Below are 17,595 nucleotides of genomic sequence, written 5' to 3' on the forward strand. Positions count from 1 at the left end.
CTCCTACATTTATTGTCACGGCTGCAGTGTTTTCATTTTTGCCAGTGTAGCAGCGAGTGGTGCTCCGCAGCGCTGGAGGTTGGCATCTCCTGCAGTGTTTGGAGACGAGTCCATGTGTAACCGCGTGCCCCCGTGACATAATCGCCTCAAGTCTTGAAGGCTCTGTCAGCAAGTTGTCCCCAACCCACAAGATCAAGCCTCGGGAGTAGGGGGGCATAGCATTATGGGACAAAACAGCATACACAGATCAACAGAAATTTTATAGAGGCATCTCTGTGTGTGTGTGTGTGTGTGTGTGTGTGTGTGTATGTGTGTGTTTGAAACAGCCCTCCTGCCTGTGAAGCATTTCCCATCAGCCTTAGGGAAAAAAAAAAAAAGAAAGAGAGAGAGAGAAAGAGAGAGAGACGGTCATTCCAGCACCTCTCTCTGGGGGAGCTCCAGCTTTCCCAATGTAGCTGCTCTGCTTAGTTACTTTCTGCTCCCAAACACTCCGAATGTGCTTTTATAATTAATACATTGCATCCCATGCATAGTTCTAGTATGTTTGGACTAATGGGCTAACAGTACATTTGCACTTTCTTTTTATATTCCATTAGACTATATGTTAGTATTTTATTTTGGAAATTTGGTTTGGACGTTCATGTCCCCTTCAGAGTGAATTGCAATAACTTTGGAGATCGTCTGACCTTTCATCCAGCGCCGCCATCAGGTCAAATTTCAGTTTGTCCGCTACTGTGGTTTATGACCAGATACCTACAAAACCGAAGACGCTCCGTAACAAAGATGACCCATTGCAAGCAACGTTTATGGTATGAAGTGGTATACACTTCCTGCCTCCACAGAGGGCGTGGTCGTGATATAACAACAATTTAATACAAAGCAATACAACACTAGATACAGGACAAATCTGCACCTGATTTTTCCGCTCGTTTTCATCTGCTAGCTTAATATCTGATCAACCCGGTACAAGATCATATCAGTAAATAAATAATAACACTAGTATTATTAACAATTAAGAAACAAGTTTTATTTCAGTTTCAACACGTGTAAGTCTGTGTAAGTTACCTGTGATGCCAGATCTCGTGAGAGTGTGTTGCTGAGACAGAGACAGGTCTCGAAGAAAGTAAATTTTCTCCTGATTCGTCTGAAAAATGACATTTTTAGTATCAGAATGTTCAGAGGACATTTTGCTTGTGAATAATATGTCCAGTATTTACTTCGGTGACTGTGTGGCGAAAGAATCATAATCTGTGATCACGTTCACATCTCCCATTAGAGGGAACAGACTCAGACCTGCTGCTGATCTCTTAAAGCGCCGGGGAGGTGGTTAATCCCACGTGACACAGATACAGGAAATGATTCTAAGTGCGCTGTCTCCTTTCTCAACTGTCTCTGGCAGAACTGAGGACATTCCCATCAGCCTCGTCTTTAGTTTACGTTTAGTGCTATTTGCTCTATTATTGAACAAGTTTACCTGCTAAACATCAACATGTTAGCACTGTTGTAGTGAGCATGTTAGCATTCCCATGCCAGCATTGAGGTCAGTCAGTACTGTACCGAAATACAGACGGAAAGAGAAAGATATGAATTTTCCTCTTTTTTTTTTAAGAATCAGCAACTAGTTCCCATCGCTGAGCTCTATTCTGATTAAACTTTAACTGAAAAAGAGTTAGGAATTGACGAATACACTTCGGACAGGTATTAGAGCTCCCCTTTTGATGATACAATGCTAAAAAGGCTTCAGATGCACAGCAAAAACTGAGCTTAATATGAGTGAAAGCAAGTGTCAGAACAACTTGGCCCAATTTGGTTGTACTTCTGAGGCATTTTGAAGAAATTCGATCAAGGTGATATAAGTAGAGATTTAATTTGTTGCTTGTAGAGCAAGGAGATACATTTATATAAACCTGATTCTGTGATATTGGTGATTAAGAGTTTGTTGTTGTGTTTTTCTGGTCTCACAGGCGGCATTACAGTCAAGTGATATTATCGTGAGCTCACTTCACTGTTGTGGCTGATGTAAATGAACAGTGAATGTGTGAATCCAAAATGCTAATGAGCTTTTCTTGGAGACCATACAGCTCACACTTTGTTTAGGTGAAATATTATAATGGTTCAATAAATGAGATACATATTAGATAACAGATAGTATTCATATATATTCAGAGTGAAATATACGGCCCTGTTTTGTCAGCCTCACACAGCTTTTCTCGAGCTTTTTAAAGAGGTAATGTAGCCAGATGCTGCTAATTTATATAAGTGTTTTCGCTCTTTGTCAAACCACAGACAGTATTAACATTGTTAGAACTTGGATGTCACTCAAATGTGGTTTTAAATAGGAAAGTGAGATCTGAATGTTTTGTTATTCCTCTAAACACAGCTATTGGCAGACTTCCTTTTTAATTTTTTTGGATGTGGTGGAAGAAGTGGAAGTTCTCATTAGCGCTGATCGGAGTTGTTCCAAAGTCCTGGATCCACTTTATAAAAGTCTGACATTCTGGAGGCTCTTCCTCTTTGAAAACACATCTCCTTAAGAACAAAAAATTAATGGTGATTCGCCGAACACAGCTGGGAAGATGGGGCTAATGAGCTTAATAATGATGGAACATCACACAAGGACACACACTCCCTCGCACACCCAACTACATCTATTAAAAAAAAAGGGGAAAAAAAGCTTAAATTAGGAGCCTTAGTGAACTTGGGTATAATGAAACATAACTTTATGATGAACCTGTGATGATAATAACACCAACCACACCACTCAATAAGGTCAGAGCAGAGGGTCTGCAGCCCATACGGCTGTCTGAAGGCTAAAGGGCTTTAAAATGGATGGACAGGAGCTTTTTTGGACCAACAGTATCATCTCTGGATCAGAACACCTACAATCAACACAAGGAAACCTCTGCCACCTTTCCGGTTTTCCCTTACCAGCTCGTACAAGCCCAGATTTAAAGAAAATTGATATTTGTTGTTTTAGAAATTTAATTCAAATTTTTTTATTTTGGAGGTTATAGTCTGTGGTGCTGTTTAATTATTTTGCCTTATTATTATAACCTTTAATTAATGGAGATCTTTTTTTGCAGGAGAAACTTAGGTACAGCAGAGAAAAGGAAAAACAGACATATCCAAATTTCAAGTGTTCATAATATTTGTCTACTGTGTTTACATCACTGAGGGTGAAGGTAAATATTAGAAATACAGTACCTCTCTCTCTCTCATTTTTCTACTTTCCATGTGTGCCTGCTGAAGGAAAACAACTGTTGCTGCTTTCCTAGTTACTCTAATTTCTAATCTCTATTTTCTTATTGGATATACTTGTAGCTGTGCGACATCAGTAAGCAGAGCACCTGCAAAGAGACAGCAAATGACCCCTTCTGGGGGTGAAGTTCAGGAGGGACATGTCGACAGGCTTCATGGCAGAGTTTGGTCGGGATAACAGCTGGCCACTGTTGGAATTCTGCACCTTGTTGCACCAACCAGCTTCTTCGCCTGGATTAGGGCTTTGCCGTCCATCTGTCGGGCGTTGGCTTACATTTAAGCCCTGCCATTTCACAGACCCGGCTGCAGCCAGCAATCCCAACAGGAAGCTTAGCTTCTCAATGACACAAGGGTAACCTCTCTCTTGAAATTCAGCTAGGCAACATTATAGCAGTGTGAAAGTGAGCTTACTTGGGGAGCTAAAGGTCAGACACTCCTGGTTAAGATGGATTTAGCCAAACTGAGGCTGTCAATATGCGTGTTCGGTGTTATAATTCAAAGCTGCTACTTATTGTAGAAGGCCGAACCCATGAGCGTCTGAAGAAGCACGTTAACTGATATTTAACTCATAATCTCAGTATCTTTTTCTCTCATCATACACAACTGAGCTAATTAATTTGCAAATGATGAAACATGATGTAATGTGGTGCTATATGAAACTAAAAAAAGACATCCTGCGCCTTTTGAACTTGTTACATCTACTTAAAGAAGAGATTGGCGATAGGGGCATCTACGTACTTCTAAAAAGTCTTGGAAATTCTTCTAGGATAGACTATCAAACAGTACAGTAAATAAAATTCAGCAGCTGGGTCCGTCCATTCCGGATTAGCCCGGCAGCTGACTAAGCAGTTTGCAAAGGAATGGGCTTTAAAGGCTTTTAACACTTTATGCTTCAGATAACGTCAGCATCTAAAGGATTTCCCAGAAGCTTACAGGTATTTAACTATGGTATTTAACAAGGCTCAGGAGTGATGTCATGTGACAGGTAAACTAAAGCTTCGGGCGATGGTAAGGTCTTAACAGCCCAACTCCCCACCTATGTTTGATAGGGCTTATTGTGGAGAACTTAATGATGATGGACAGCCTCATTCACAGGCAGGGAGTAAGATTTAGGGGAGTGATAGGAGATTGTATGTGAAATCTACATGTGGACAAAAAAGCAATCAATAGCTTACAACAAGTGGGAGCATTAAACCTGTTAAACGCGGAGCCAAACGGTTTAAATAAGGTCCGTCAATAGAATAGTGATCCCTCTGAAACAAGAACAACCTCAGATAGTGGATTATAGTCACAGTTCCTCATTTGAGACTTGAATGCTCCAAAATGGTTAAAACCTATCCAATAAGCTTGACCTGTTGATAACAACCTGGACAAGAGGTAATGTGACAGCGTGATCAATTAACCCTCACATAGTTATTTTGTGCAAAGGGACAGTAGAATTCGTACTTGTCATCCGTTTAATTATGATTTTACGTCCATTGATGAAATGGCTACTCCTGTGTCGCTCTATTGTAATAGGAGCATAGGGCACCATCCACTTCCAGATATGAAGCAATATCTTCAGCATCCCAGTGGATGCTGTCATAAAAGCATTAATCTCACCATTCATTGATCTAGTTATTACTGGTCTTGGACCAGTGGGTCCTCATTTATTGAGCACTATTGTCTTACTTCTCCTCGACCACATTCATTGCTTTTAGAAGTACGCCCCCCCCTCCTCTTACTTCACCTCAATTAATGTAATTCTCTGGGAGCTCACTGGAGTGCTGATTGGAATGAAGAACTGCATTCAGACTACAAGCCTGTGAGGGAACGATAACACCAGATCATTAACAAAACAGAGCTGCAAATGTTTACCCATGGATGGCATCCATCATCTTAATGTTTCCCTGTCTTTACTTGCTTCCCTGCATTTCTGCCGCTGAAGCCATGTGCAGTCAGTGTCGAAGCTGCTGTCGGGAGGAAAAAAGACAGCAACATGGGAACACAGTTTGATGTGATGGAAAGATTGTTAAAGTTTTAGTAGCACTGTCTCTTTATAATGGATCAAAAAAAAAAGACAGATTGATACGATTGATTAAGTGCAGTGTTATTCTTTGGGCATTTTGACCCTGTGTAGAGGACTGTGAGGACTCATTGAGATGTATTAATCCTTGATGGATTACGATTTGATAATTTTGCTGATTGGGTTTTGGTGTCACTGGTAATGAAGTCGGCCGTAATAGAATCTCATTGACTGATATCCAATATGTGATAGCCAAAGGATAGAGGGTGACAGATGTAATTGAGCTTGTGATAAGGTCACTCCTTCATCTTAGGTATCTTAGCATGCCATACAAAGCCCCACGCTACTCCATCTCACAGCTCTCAGCACTGACTTGATCAATGTGGGTTGAGGAATAAGAATGATTAAGTTTAGCTGGAGGCAGCGAGGAGCACATTGGACTCTGGTGCAGGCCTCTGATCTCAGACGCACCATCACCTCTGCCTGTTTTGAAATCACTTGGTTTCACTTGATTACAGATGTTATCATCAGTTCCCCAATCTGAACTTTGACCTTAGAGAGAATAAAATAAATTGAGTCAAGTAAATCTGACCCATAAACCCCCTTTTTGAAATGAGTCTGATGTCCAGTTATAAGAAACAGTTTTTAGTGGTGACCATAATGGTAGTAACATGTCACTTCATAATTAACTGTCAACCATAATCTCACAGATTTCTCCCCCTCCTCTAGAGTCTCAATCTGCCACATGTAATGAAATCAGCTGAGGCAAAAGAAGGGTGCATTATCTGTGTTCACAGCACTTTTGTGAATCAGGAAGAACCACCTTGTAACCAGTTCAAAATCTACCCAAAAGACACATTTAAAGCGAGAGATGAAACTGCACACCACTGGCAAAGTTCTATGTATTGTGACAACAGCCATCACACATAGACAGGAGCCCCCCTGAGACATGTCTTAGGATGAGTGTGAATTAAATGTGAAGGATTTTGTTTTCTTTTTTTTTTTTCTTGCACGTCACCATGTCGTTGAATAACAGTCCAACCCCATTTGCTTTTGTGTTGGAAATACTTCCTTAAAACCTAAATCATTACTCTTTAAGTGCATCTGCCTTTTACTACTGGAACCCTCATGCAACTAGTATATCAGAATCATTGTCGGCAAATCAACCTATTAAAGATGCTTCCATTTTAAAAATGCACTTTAACTGGTTCCATCATGTTTTTTTTCATATATCTGGAAATTCTGTTTTGATAAACTAAATTGTTAATTGTATTGTAATGGATAGGGGTGGAGGGACACTAACAGATGGTATTGAAATTAAATATGTTTTTTTTCAGTCTTAAACCCTGTATTTATCCCTCTGTATCCAATTCCCTCGTTGTGTGTGGTCTATATTTTATCATAAAAGATTGCGTGAGCCAAGTGTCAACCCCAGCACATACATCACACTTGCCGCCATCCGTCTTTGATTGCATCCTCCTGCTACTGCTGTTTCACACCCCACTGTTTTTCTAACTCACACAGCAAATTCAGGCTGGAAGCACAACGAAAAGTGTGGGGGTTGGAAAAAAAAAAAAAAAAAAAAAAAGTCTTCGTGGTACCAGCACAAACTCCAGATGTGTTCAGCAGATGTGTCTGTGGCACAGCATGTATTGGATTACCGTCTGAAAAATGCTGTTAATTCCACTTGAAGCTGCGCCCCTTCACTTCATATCAGGGTGATAGCATTGACTGATTGATCGTCTGCAAGGTGTGCAGTGGAAATGGTGCTCAGCATTCCACAGCAGACACAATGAGGGTGCCGTGCAGGACGTATGTAGATTACTAGAACTATTTGGCCTTTGATTTTCTAGCAAGGATCAGTACTTCCTCTTCTATATCACAAATAGGTCTGATAGAAAGCTTTGCATTTACAGCAGCAACTTGCATTTGAAATACCTTTTGAAGCTCCATGCACAAAGTGAACCATGCAGAATTCAAAACTGTCAGCACTCTCAATTATGCAAACACATACCTTATTCCTTGTAACCGCCCATCTCTATTCATCTTGCGTCTGTGGCATGAATATTGCAGCAGGATTCCTAGTCTCTGTTCTGTTAGGAAGTGTGTCACATGAGACTGGCATCCTTTTGGCACTTATTATTGCTGAACTAACTGGCATAAAATTGACATAGTGGCCAAAGGAAAGTGTCCTTATATAGGTTCATATTGCTGTCATTTCATACTGCTGACCTCGTGTCCACGTGATGTGAAATTCATGAATTTAGCGGAAAACTGCATATTTGAATATTAGCCCATAGCTCAGTGACATCAAATTAACCTATTTTGAATTTTCTCCTGATGTCCTCCATGTTTGAGCTGATGTATCTATATGTTCTACAAGCTGTAGATTAGATTCGAACTAAATGTTTCGCCTCGTCTTTGTGTCTCTCCAGGTAACCGATAAGATGGTGGCCGGGGAAGCGACCGGGCACAGCTACCTGGTGGCTTGCTGGCAGCCCATTCTGATCCTGATGCTGGGCACTGTGCTGTCTGGCTCCACCACAGGCTGTCCCTCCCGCTGTGAGTGCAATGTTCAAGAGCGTTCTGTGATGTGCCACCGCAAGAAGCTCATGACGGTTCCCGAGGGCATTCCTGCAGAAACAAGACTGCTGGATCTCAGCAAGAACCGCATTAGAACCATCAACCCAGACGAGTTTGCCAACTTTCCCAACCTCGAGCACCTGGAGCTCAGTGAAAACACGATCTCCACTATTGAACCTGGAGCGTTCAACAACCTTTATGGCTTGCGGACATTGGGGCTGCGCAGCAACAAGCTTAAGCTGATCCAGCTCGGTGTCTTCACAGGCCTGAGCAATCTCACGCAGCTGGACATAAGTGAGAACAAGATTGTCATCCTGTTGGACTACATGTTCCAGGATTTGTACAACCTCCGGTCTTTAGAGGTGGGCGATAACGACCTGGTTTTCATTTCCCACCGAGCTTTTCATGGCCTAAGTAGCCTTGAGCACCTGAGTCTTGAGAAGTGCAACTTGTCCACTGTGCCAACAGAGGCTTTTACCCACCTCCACAGTTTGATCACTCTCAGGCTTCGCCACCTCAATATCAATGTGATACGGGATTACTCCTTTAAACGGCTCTATCGGCTCAAAGTGTTGGAAATAGCCAATTGGCCATATTTGGATACGATGACCCCAAATTGCTTGTATGGATTAAATCTCACCTCCCTGACCATTGCAAATGCCAACCTGACCACAATTCCTTATGTAGCCCTGCGGCACTTGGTTTATTTGCGCTTTCTGAATCTTTCATACAACCCTATCCACACCATTGAGGGGAATAAGCTCCATGACCTTCTGCGTCTGCAGGAATTTCACCTGGTGGGAGGCAGACTGGCAATGATTGAGCCCTACTCTTTCCGTGGTCTAAACTACCTGAAGATTCTCAATGTGTCTGGGAACTCTCTTAGCACTTTAGAGGAGTCTGCTTTCCATTCAGTAGGCAACCTGGAAACCCTCGCCTTGTATGATAATCCCCTGGCCTGTGACTGCCGACTGTTATGGGTTTTCAGACGACGTTGGCGACTGAACTTCAACAGGCAGCAGCCCACCTGTGCCTCCCCCGAGTTTGTCCAAGGCAAAGAATTCAAAGACTTCCCGGATGTTCTGCAGCCTAATTACTTCACGTGTCGCAAGTCCAGGATTAGGGATCGCAAACCCCAGCAGAAATTTGTCGACGAGGGAGCCATTGTTCATTTTGCTTGCCAAGCAGATGGAGATCCTGCTCCGTTGATAATGTGGCTATCCCCGCAGAAAAAGTTCATCACCACGAAGACAATTGGAAGGCTCTCTGTGTTGCCAGACGGTACCCTCGAGGTGCGCTATGCCCAGATTCAAGACAATGGTACATATGTGTGTATAGCTAGCAACGCAGGCGGAAATGACACCTCTCTTGCTCACCTGCACATTCATAGCTACTCGCCTGACTGGCCACACCAGCCCAACAAGACTTTTGCCTTCATCTCCAACCAGCCCACAGAAACTGGTGCTAATGGCACAAGAGCCAATGTCCCTTTCCCATTTGATATAAAGACGTTGATCATTGCGACCACAATGGGCTTCATCTCTTTCCTCGGTGTCGTCTTGTTTTGCCTGGTGCTGCTCTTCCTCTGGAGCAGAGGTAAAGGCAACACTAAACACAACATTGAGATCGAGTATGTGCCACGGAAATCGGACGCTGGCATGAGCAGCAGCGCAGTGGATGCTCCTCGCAAGTTTAACATGAAAATGATTTAACGGACGGAGTTGTGGAATTTATTCATTTTGAACTTCAAAATAAGACAAATGGAAAAGAAGACATTTTCTTTCCTCTCTTACAAATCTGTGGATCCTGGTCTGTTAACATAGAGTAATATGTTTTTTCCTGACTGAAGGACTAGAGAGGAGGGCAGTCCCTGATTTCCTGACAAGTGAGAGGGAATGAAAGCTCACCCAGTGCTAAAGGGCATTGGTGGTTTCTACATGGCCTGTGGGGGCATTAATTGAAAGTCAGATTTGTCATAAGCAGTTCATATTCCTGTGGATTTATACCTGGAAAAATATATCAGAAAAGAAAAAAACACTTCAAACAGCCAGAATGCGAGGGGCAGATCATATTTCGGCCATTGCTGTTTTTCTGTCCGTATTTTTTTCATTTAGTGTTTTGTTTTTTTTTTTCCAAGATTAGATGTCAAGTTATGAATGAGATTTGTATGGGTTGATGAGCACATTTATACAACTTGGATGCATTTCTAGTACATCATCGTTACAATACATCAGTGTTGCAATTGTGAATGCTATGTATGTGCTACATATGGTCTTTTTTCCCCACAGTGATGATTGTTCTGTGATCCATCAAATATATATCTGTGCCACAATACCTGATGAAACTGTTGAAACTGTATGCCCCAGCAACTAGCAGAAATACAGAACTTAGTCTGGCACAATTCTAATTATGGGAAATACATTACTGTGAGTGATTTGTAAAACTTAATTTGAATGTCACAATAACTGATTGGTAGCCATTTTGTTGACCCAAGAAAGTACAATAAATGGTACTGTAATACAGATCACCCTGGTCATAATGTGACCCGCAAAAATGAATGATATACAAAAATAAGTGCTCTGAAAATGTGTCCATTCAGTGACATAGGGAGGCATCAGTGCAACTTCTACTGTTGATACCAGTTCCCAGTCCTGCACTGTAAAAAATCAGCCAAAAGTGTGTAAGAATAATTGCATTGTTAGAGAGATAAATGTGACAATATTTAGTTTTGAAACATAGAAGAAATACAGATGTTAAATGTGTCTCTTAATATAGGATTCTAGCATTGAGGAAATTCTCTAACATTGCCGTTTGAGCCCAGTATCTGATATCAGTGTCAATCATCCCTAATTTCCAGATGTAACCCGCAGTACACACACATGGATTGAGGGCATGATACACAGGGAAATGTGAGATGTTGTTGATATGATGCTCTGTAACAACAACAGATGCAGCATCTATCCCAGGGATCAGCCATCAAACTGAACGGTTGGGTTTGGTACCTTGATACTATAAAAGCTTATCCCTGACCTTTTAAATTGCATTCCAAAAAACTATTATGTAATGGTATTATTTTGTGCTCAACATGATTACGAGGAATAAAAGTTGTGGTGCTCACCTTTTTTGGATAAAATGTGCTCCTCAAGCTGTAGAATATTTCTTTCATCGTGGGTTATTTTTCTTGATTGTTTTACGATATCAACAATTTACTTATGCTCCCCCCACCCACCCACCCACCCATTAAAGCCATGGAAACATTACCCAACAGGATCATTTACAGGTTTGCTATTCCCCATAAATGTGCATTGTTTGTCAGGGGGAAAAAAAAAAAACTGCCGCATATTATGCTCTGGGTTGGTCCTGCATATAAAATGTGAGGTTACAGCCTTACCTTTTCAAGTACACACTGTGGACAGCTGGGCTTCGCAAACGTGTGTGAGGATAAAGGCTAAGTCATTTATGATGGATGACATTACAGACAACGACACAGTAATGGGCTGGAAGTATGGACTGAATATGCAGATGGTTGGAGTGACACAGATGGTTTCACCCATGGAGCAATCAGAAGCAGCTTTGGTGTAATCCGTTTTGCATAAAGGAAAAAAAAACAAAAAAAACACTGGAAATGGCTCATGGTTCTCCCTCTTGCTGATTATGAATGCTCTCTTCGTTCAAAGTGTGGCTACTGTACCTAGCCTTTTTTGGCCCCGAGTGATCCCGGGATTCTGTTTTTTGTTTATGTTATTCCTTCTTTTTTTATTTTGACCCTGGACTATATTGACCATGTAGTCCAAGCCAACTTTTTACAAAAAAAGATACTAAAAAAGAAATCTATGGAAAATACATTCAAATTGTTCTGTGCAATAAAGGTAATATGCAGATTTTTTTTTTTTAAATTAACAAAATTTTGTTGATGTTGAATTGTTGAGAATATGGTATGTTGTATTAAACAATCTATGGACTTTTTTAAACACATTATGGTCCTATCTTGATTTTCAAAGGTGTGGTTAGTAAGGCCGTGACAGTCTTAAAAATGGCGGCTGTGTATCTGTGGGGTTTTGATTGATGATAGTTTGCACCAATGACACGATTACTTTTCCGGGTGCAGAGATATCTTACTGTGAAAACTCTTATTTGTCATTTTTGTAAAACTGTGACACCCATTGTAAGCTCCCAGAATCCCACTCATCTTGTTACAATTTCTTCATCATTGATAGATTTATGAAATAAACCGTAACACCCCTTTAGTGCTTTGCTAACCACGCACAAGCTGAAGTCTAGCTGAACGTGTGCGTGTAATTTTGGTGTATCAATGACTAAATGAGCAATTTAATGTTTGATTCCTTTGACTGAATTCCTCATTAAATGATGATGCAGACTGCAAGGTAATTTAACATCATGTTTCAGTGCTAATTGCTTGTTTACAGGGGAATTGGTAGTTCACTCGTTCACGTGCCTGGCCTCTAAACATTAATTAAACACCATTAGTAAAGGATCACAAACATTATGATATGTATAGAGGATATTTTTAATTTATGAGGCACATTTATAATCTTAAAGAGACAAAGATGATAAAAGCAATTACTTAATGAACCTCCAAATCAAACAAAAATGATCTGTTTTACATTGAATAACTGTTTTATTTTGGGATGTCTCATAGCGAATCATGAGCAAATTAGGTTACCCTTTGAAGGTTATGGGAAATGACCAGGGATATGACTAGGACAGCAAGCACAGCAAAAACTGAGCTTAATATGAGTGAAAGCAAGTGTCAGAACAACTTGGCCCAATTTGGTTGTACTTCTGAGGCATTTTGAAGAAATTCGATCAAGGTGATATAAGTAGAGATTTAATTTGTTGCTTGTAGAGCAAGGAGATACATTTATATAAACCTGATTCTGTGATATTGGTGATTAAGAGTTTGTTGTTGTGTTTTTCTGGTCTCACAGGCGGCATTACAGTCAAGTGATATTATCGTGAGCTCACTTCACTGTTGTGGCTGATGTAAATGAACAGTGAATGTGTGAATCCAAAATGCTAATGAGCTTTTCTTGGAGACCATACAGCTCACACTTTGTTTAGGTGAAATATTATAATGGTTCAATAAATGAGATACATATTAGATAACAGATAGTATTCATATATATTCAGAGTGAAATATACGGCCCTGTTTTGTCAGCCTCACACAGCTTTTCTCGAGCTTTTTAAAGAGGTAATGTAGCCAGATGCTGCTAATTTATATAAGTGTTTTCGCTCTTTGTCAAACCACAGACAGTATTAACATTGTTAGAACTTGGATGTCACTCAAATGTGGTTTTAAATAGGAAAGTGAGATCTGAATGTTTTGTTATTCCTCTAAACACAGCTATTGGCAGACTTCCTTTTTAATTTTTTTGGATGTGGTGGAAGAAGTGGAAGTTCTCATTAGCGCTGATCGGAGTTGTTCCAAAGTCCTGGATCCACTTTATAAAAGTCTGACATTCTGGAGGCTCTTCCTCTTTGAAAACACATCTCCTTAAGAACAAAAAATTAATGGTGATTCGCCGAACACAGCTGGGAAGATGGGGCTAATGAGCTTAATAATGATGGAACATCACACAAGGACACACACTCCCTCGCACACCCAACTACATCTATTAAAAAAAAAGGGGAAAAAAAGCTTAAATTAGGAGCCTTAGTGAACTTGGGTATAATGAAACATAACTTTATGATGAACCTGTGATGATAATAACACCAACCACACCACTCAATAAGGTCAGAGCAGAGGGTCTGCAGCCCATACGGCTGTCTGAAGGCTAAAGGGCTTTAAAATGGATGGACAGGAGCTTTTTTGGACCAACAGTATCATCTCTGGATCAGAACACCTACAATCAACACAAGGAAACCTCTGCCACCTTTCCGGTTTTCCCTTACCAGCTCGTACAAGCCCAGATTTAAAGAAAATTGATATTTGTTGTTTTAGAAATTTAATTCAAATTTTTTTATTTTGGAGGTTATAGTCTGTGGTGCTGTTTAATTATTTTGCCTTATTATTATAACCTTTAATTAATGGAGATCTTTTTTTGCAGGAGAAACTTAGGTACAGCAGAGAAAAGGAAAAACAGACATATCCAAATTTCAAGTGTTCATAATATTTGTCTACTGTGTTTACATCACTGAGGGTGAAGGTAAATATTAGAAATACAGTACCTCTCTCTCTCTCATTTTTCTACTTTCCATGTGTGCCTGCTGAAGGAAAACAACTGTTGCTGCTTTCCTAGTTACTCTAATTTCTAATCTCTATTTTCTTATTGGATATACTTGTAGCTGTGCGACATCAGTAAGCAGAGCACCTGCAAAGAGACAGCAAATGACCCCTTCTGGGGGTGAAGTTCAGGAGGGACATGTCGACAGGCTTCATGGCAGAGTTTGGTCGGGATAACAGCTGGCCACTGTTGGAATTCTGCACCTTGTTGCACCAACCAGCTTCTTCGCCTGGATTAGGGCTTTGCCGTCCATCTGTCGGGCGTTGGCTTACATTTAAGCCCTGCCATTTCACAGACCCGGCTGCAGCCAGCAATCCCAACAGGAAGCTTAGCTTCTCAATGACACAAGGGTAACCTCTCTCTTGAAATTCAGCTAGGCAACATTATAGCAGTGTGAAAGTGAGCTTACTTGGGGAGCTAAAGGTCAGACACTCCTGGTTAAGATGGATTTAGCCAAACTGAGGCTGTCAATATGCGTGTTCGGTGTTATAATTCAAAGCTGCTACTTATTGTAGAAGGCCGAACCCATGAGCGTCTGAAGAAGCACGTTAACTGATATTTAACTCATAATCTCAGTATCTTTTTCTCTCATCATACACAACTGAGCTAATTAATTTGCAAATGATGAAACATGATGTAATGTGGTGCTATATGAAACTAAAAAAAGACATCCTGCGCCTTTTGAACTTGTTACATCTACTTAAAGAAGAGATTGGCGATAGGGGCATCTACGTACTTCTAAAAAGTCTTGGAAATTCTTCTAGGATAGACTATCAAACAGTACAGTAAATAAAATTCAGCAGCTGGGTCCGTCCATTCCGGATTAGCCCGGCAGCTGACTAAGCAGTTTGCAAAGGAATGGGCTTTAAAGGCTTTTAACACTTTATGCTTCAGATAACGTCAGCATCTAAAGGATTTCCCAGAAGCTTACAGGTATTTAACTATGGTATTTAACAAGGCTCAGGAGTGATGTCATGTGACAGGTAAACTAAAGCTTCGGGCGATGGTAAGGTCTTAACAGCCCAACTCCCCACCTATGTTTGATAGGGCTTATTGTGGAGAACTTAATGATGATGGACAGCCTCATTCACAGGCAGGGAGTAAGATTTAGGGGAGTGATAGGAGATTGTATGTGAAATCTACATGTGGACAAAAAAGCAATCAATAGCTTACAACAAGTGGGAGCATTAAACCTGTTAAACGCGGAGCCAAACGGTTTAAATAAGGTCCGTCAATAGAATAGTGATCCCTCTGAAACAAGAACAACCTCAGATAGTGGATTATAGTCACAGTTCCTCATTTGAGACTTGAATGCTCCAAAATGGTTAAAACCTATCCAATAAGCTTGACCTGTTGATAACAACCTGGACAAGAGGTAATGTGACAGCGTGATCAATTAACCCTCACATAGTTATTTTGTGCAAAGGGACAGTAGAATTCGTACTTGTCATCCGTTTAATTATGATTTTACGTCCATTGATGAAATGGCTACTCCTGTGTCGCTCTATTGTAATAGGAGCATAGGGCACCATCCACTTCCAGATATGAAGCAATATCTTCAGCATCCCAGTGGATGCTGTCATAAAAGCATTAATCTCACCATTCATTGATCTAGTTATTACTGGTCTTGGACCAGTGGGTCCTCATTTATTGAGCACTATTGTCTTACTTCTCCTCGACCACATTCATTGCTTTTAGAAGTACGCCCCCCCCTCCTCTTACTTCACCTCAATTAATGTAATTCTCTGGGAGCTCACTGGAGTGCTGATTGGAATGAAGAACTGCATTCAGACTACAAGCCTGTGAGGGAACGATAACACCAGATCATTAACAAAACAGAGCTGCAAATGTTTACCCATGGATGGCATCCATCATCTTAATGTTTCCCTGTCTTTACTTGCTTCCCTGCATTTCTGCCGCTGAAGCCATGTGCAGTCAGTGTCGAAGCTGCTGTCGGGAGGAAAAAAGACAGCAACATGGGAACACAGTTTGATGTGATGGAAAGATTGTTAAAGTTTTAGTAGCACTGTCTCTTTATAATGGATCAAAAAAAAAAGACAGATTGATACGATTGATTAAGTGCAGTGTTATTCTTTGGGCATTTTGACCCTGTGTAGAGGACTGTGAGGACTCATTGAGATGTATTAATCCTTGATGGATTACGATTTGATAATTTTGCTGATTGGGTTTTGGTGTCACTGGTAATGAAGTCGGCCGTAATAGAATCTCATTGACTGATATCCAATATGTGATAGCCAAAGGATAGAGGGTGACAGATGTAATTGAGCTTGTGATAAGGTCACTCCTTCATCTTAGGTATCTTAGCATGCCATACAAAGCCCCACGCTACTCCATCTCACAGCTCTCAGCACTGACTTGATCAATGTGGGTTGAGGAATAAGAATGATTAAGTTTAGCTGGAGGCAGCGAGGAGCACATTGGACTCTGGTGCAGGCCTCTGATCTCAGACGCACCATCACCTCTGCCTGTTTTGAAATCACTTGGTTTCACTTGATTACAGATGTTATCATCAGTTCCCCAATCTGAACTTTGACCTTAGAGAGAATAAAATAAATTGAGTCAAGTAAATCTGACCCATAAACCCCCTTTTTGAAATGAGTCTGATGTCCAGTTATAAGAAACAGTTTTTAGTGGTGACCATAATGGTAGTAACATGTCACTTCATAATTAACTGTCAACCATAATCTCACAGATTTCTCCCCCTCCTCTAGAGTCTCAATCTGCCACATGTAATGAAATCAGCTGAGGCAAAAGAAGGGTGCATTATCTGTGTTCACAGCACTTTTGTGAATCAGGAAGAACCACCTTGTAACCAGTTCAAAATCTACCCAAAAGACACATTTAAAGCGAGAGATGAAACTGCACACCACTGGCAAAGTTCTATGTATTGTGACAACAGCCATCACACATAGACAGGAGCCCCCCTGAGACATGTCTTAGGATGAGTGTGAATTAAATGTGAAGGATTTTGTTTTCTTTTTTTTTTTTCTTGCACGTCACCATGTCGTTGAATAACAGTCCAACCCCATTTGCTTTTGTGTTGGAAATACTTCCTTAAAACCTAAATCATTACTCTTTAAGTGCATCTGCCTTTTACTACTGGAACCCTCATGCAACTAGTATATCAGAATCATTGTCGGCAAATCAACCTATTAAAGATGCTTCCATTTTAAAAATGCACTTTAACTGGTTCCATCATGTTTTTTTTCATATATCTGGAAATTCTGTTTTGATAAACTAAATTGTTAATTGTATTGTAATGGATAGGGGTGGAGGGACACTAACAGATGGTATTGAAATTAAATATGTTTTTTTTCAGTCTTAAACCCTGTATTTATCCCTCTGTATCCAATTCCCTCGTTGTGTGTGGTCTATATTTTATCATAAAAGATTGCGTGAGCCAAGTGTCAACCCCAGCACATACATCACACTTGCCGCCATCCGTCTTTGATTGCATCCTCCTGCTACTGCTGTTTCACACCC

At 40.7% G+C, this 17,595-nt stretch overlaps 1 protein-coding gene across 5 annotated transcripts in view; it reads left to right on the forward strand.

Moving 5' to 3' along the window:
- The window catches only part of LOC130175908 (leucine-rich repeat and immunoglobulin-like domain-containing nogo receptor-interacting protein 1), a 328,392-nt gene extending 316,162 nt beyond the window's left edge, over positions 1 to 12,230 (forward strand). For all 5 annotated transcript variants that reach the window (XM_056386578.1, XM_056386577.1, XM_056386575.1 and 2 more), the window contains one exon: positions 7,699 to 12,230. In XM_056386578.1, the coding sequence (XP_056242553.1) occupies positions 7,711 to 9,558 (1,848 nt within the window). In that variant the 5' untranslated portion in view covers positions 7,699 to 7,710 and the 3' untranslated portion in view covers positions 9,559 to 12,230. The remainder of the gene's footprint in view (positions 1 to 7,698) is intronic.
- Positions 12,231 to 17,595: the final 5,365 nt, after the last annotated feature.

This window comes from Seriola aureovittata, chromosome 10 (genome assembly GCF_021018895.1).
Source record: "Seriola aureovittata isolate HTS-2021-v1 ecotype China chromosome 10, ASM2101889v1, whole genome shotgun sequence".
In the NCBI taxonomy this organism is placed as follows: domain Eukaryota; kingdom Metazoa; phylum Chordata; class Actinopteri; order Carangiformes; family Carangidae; genus Seriola; species Seriola aureovittata.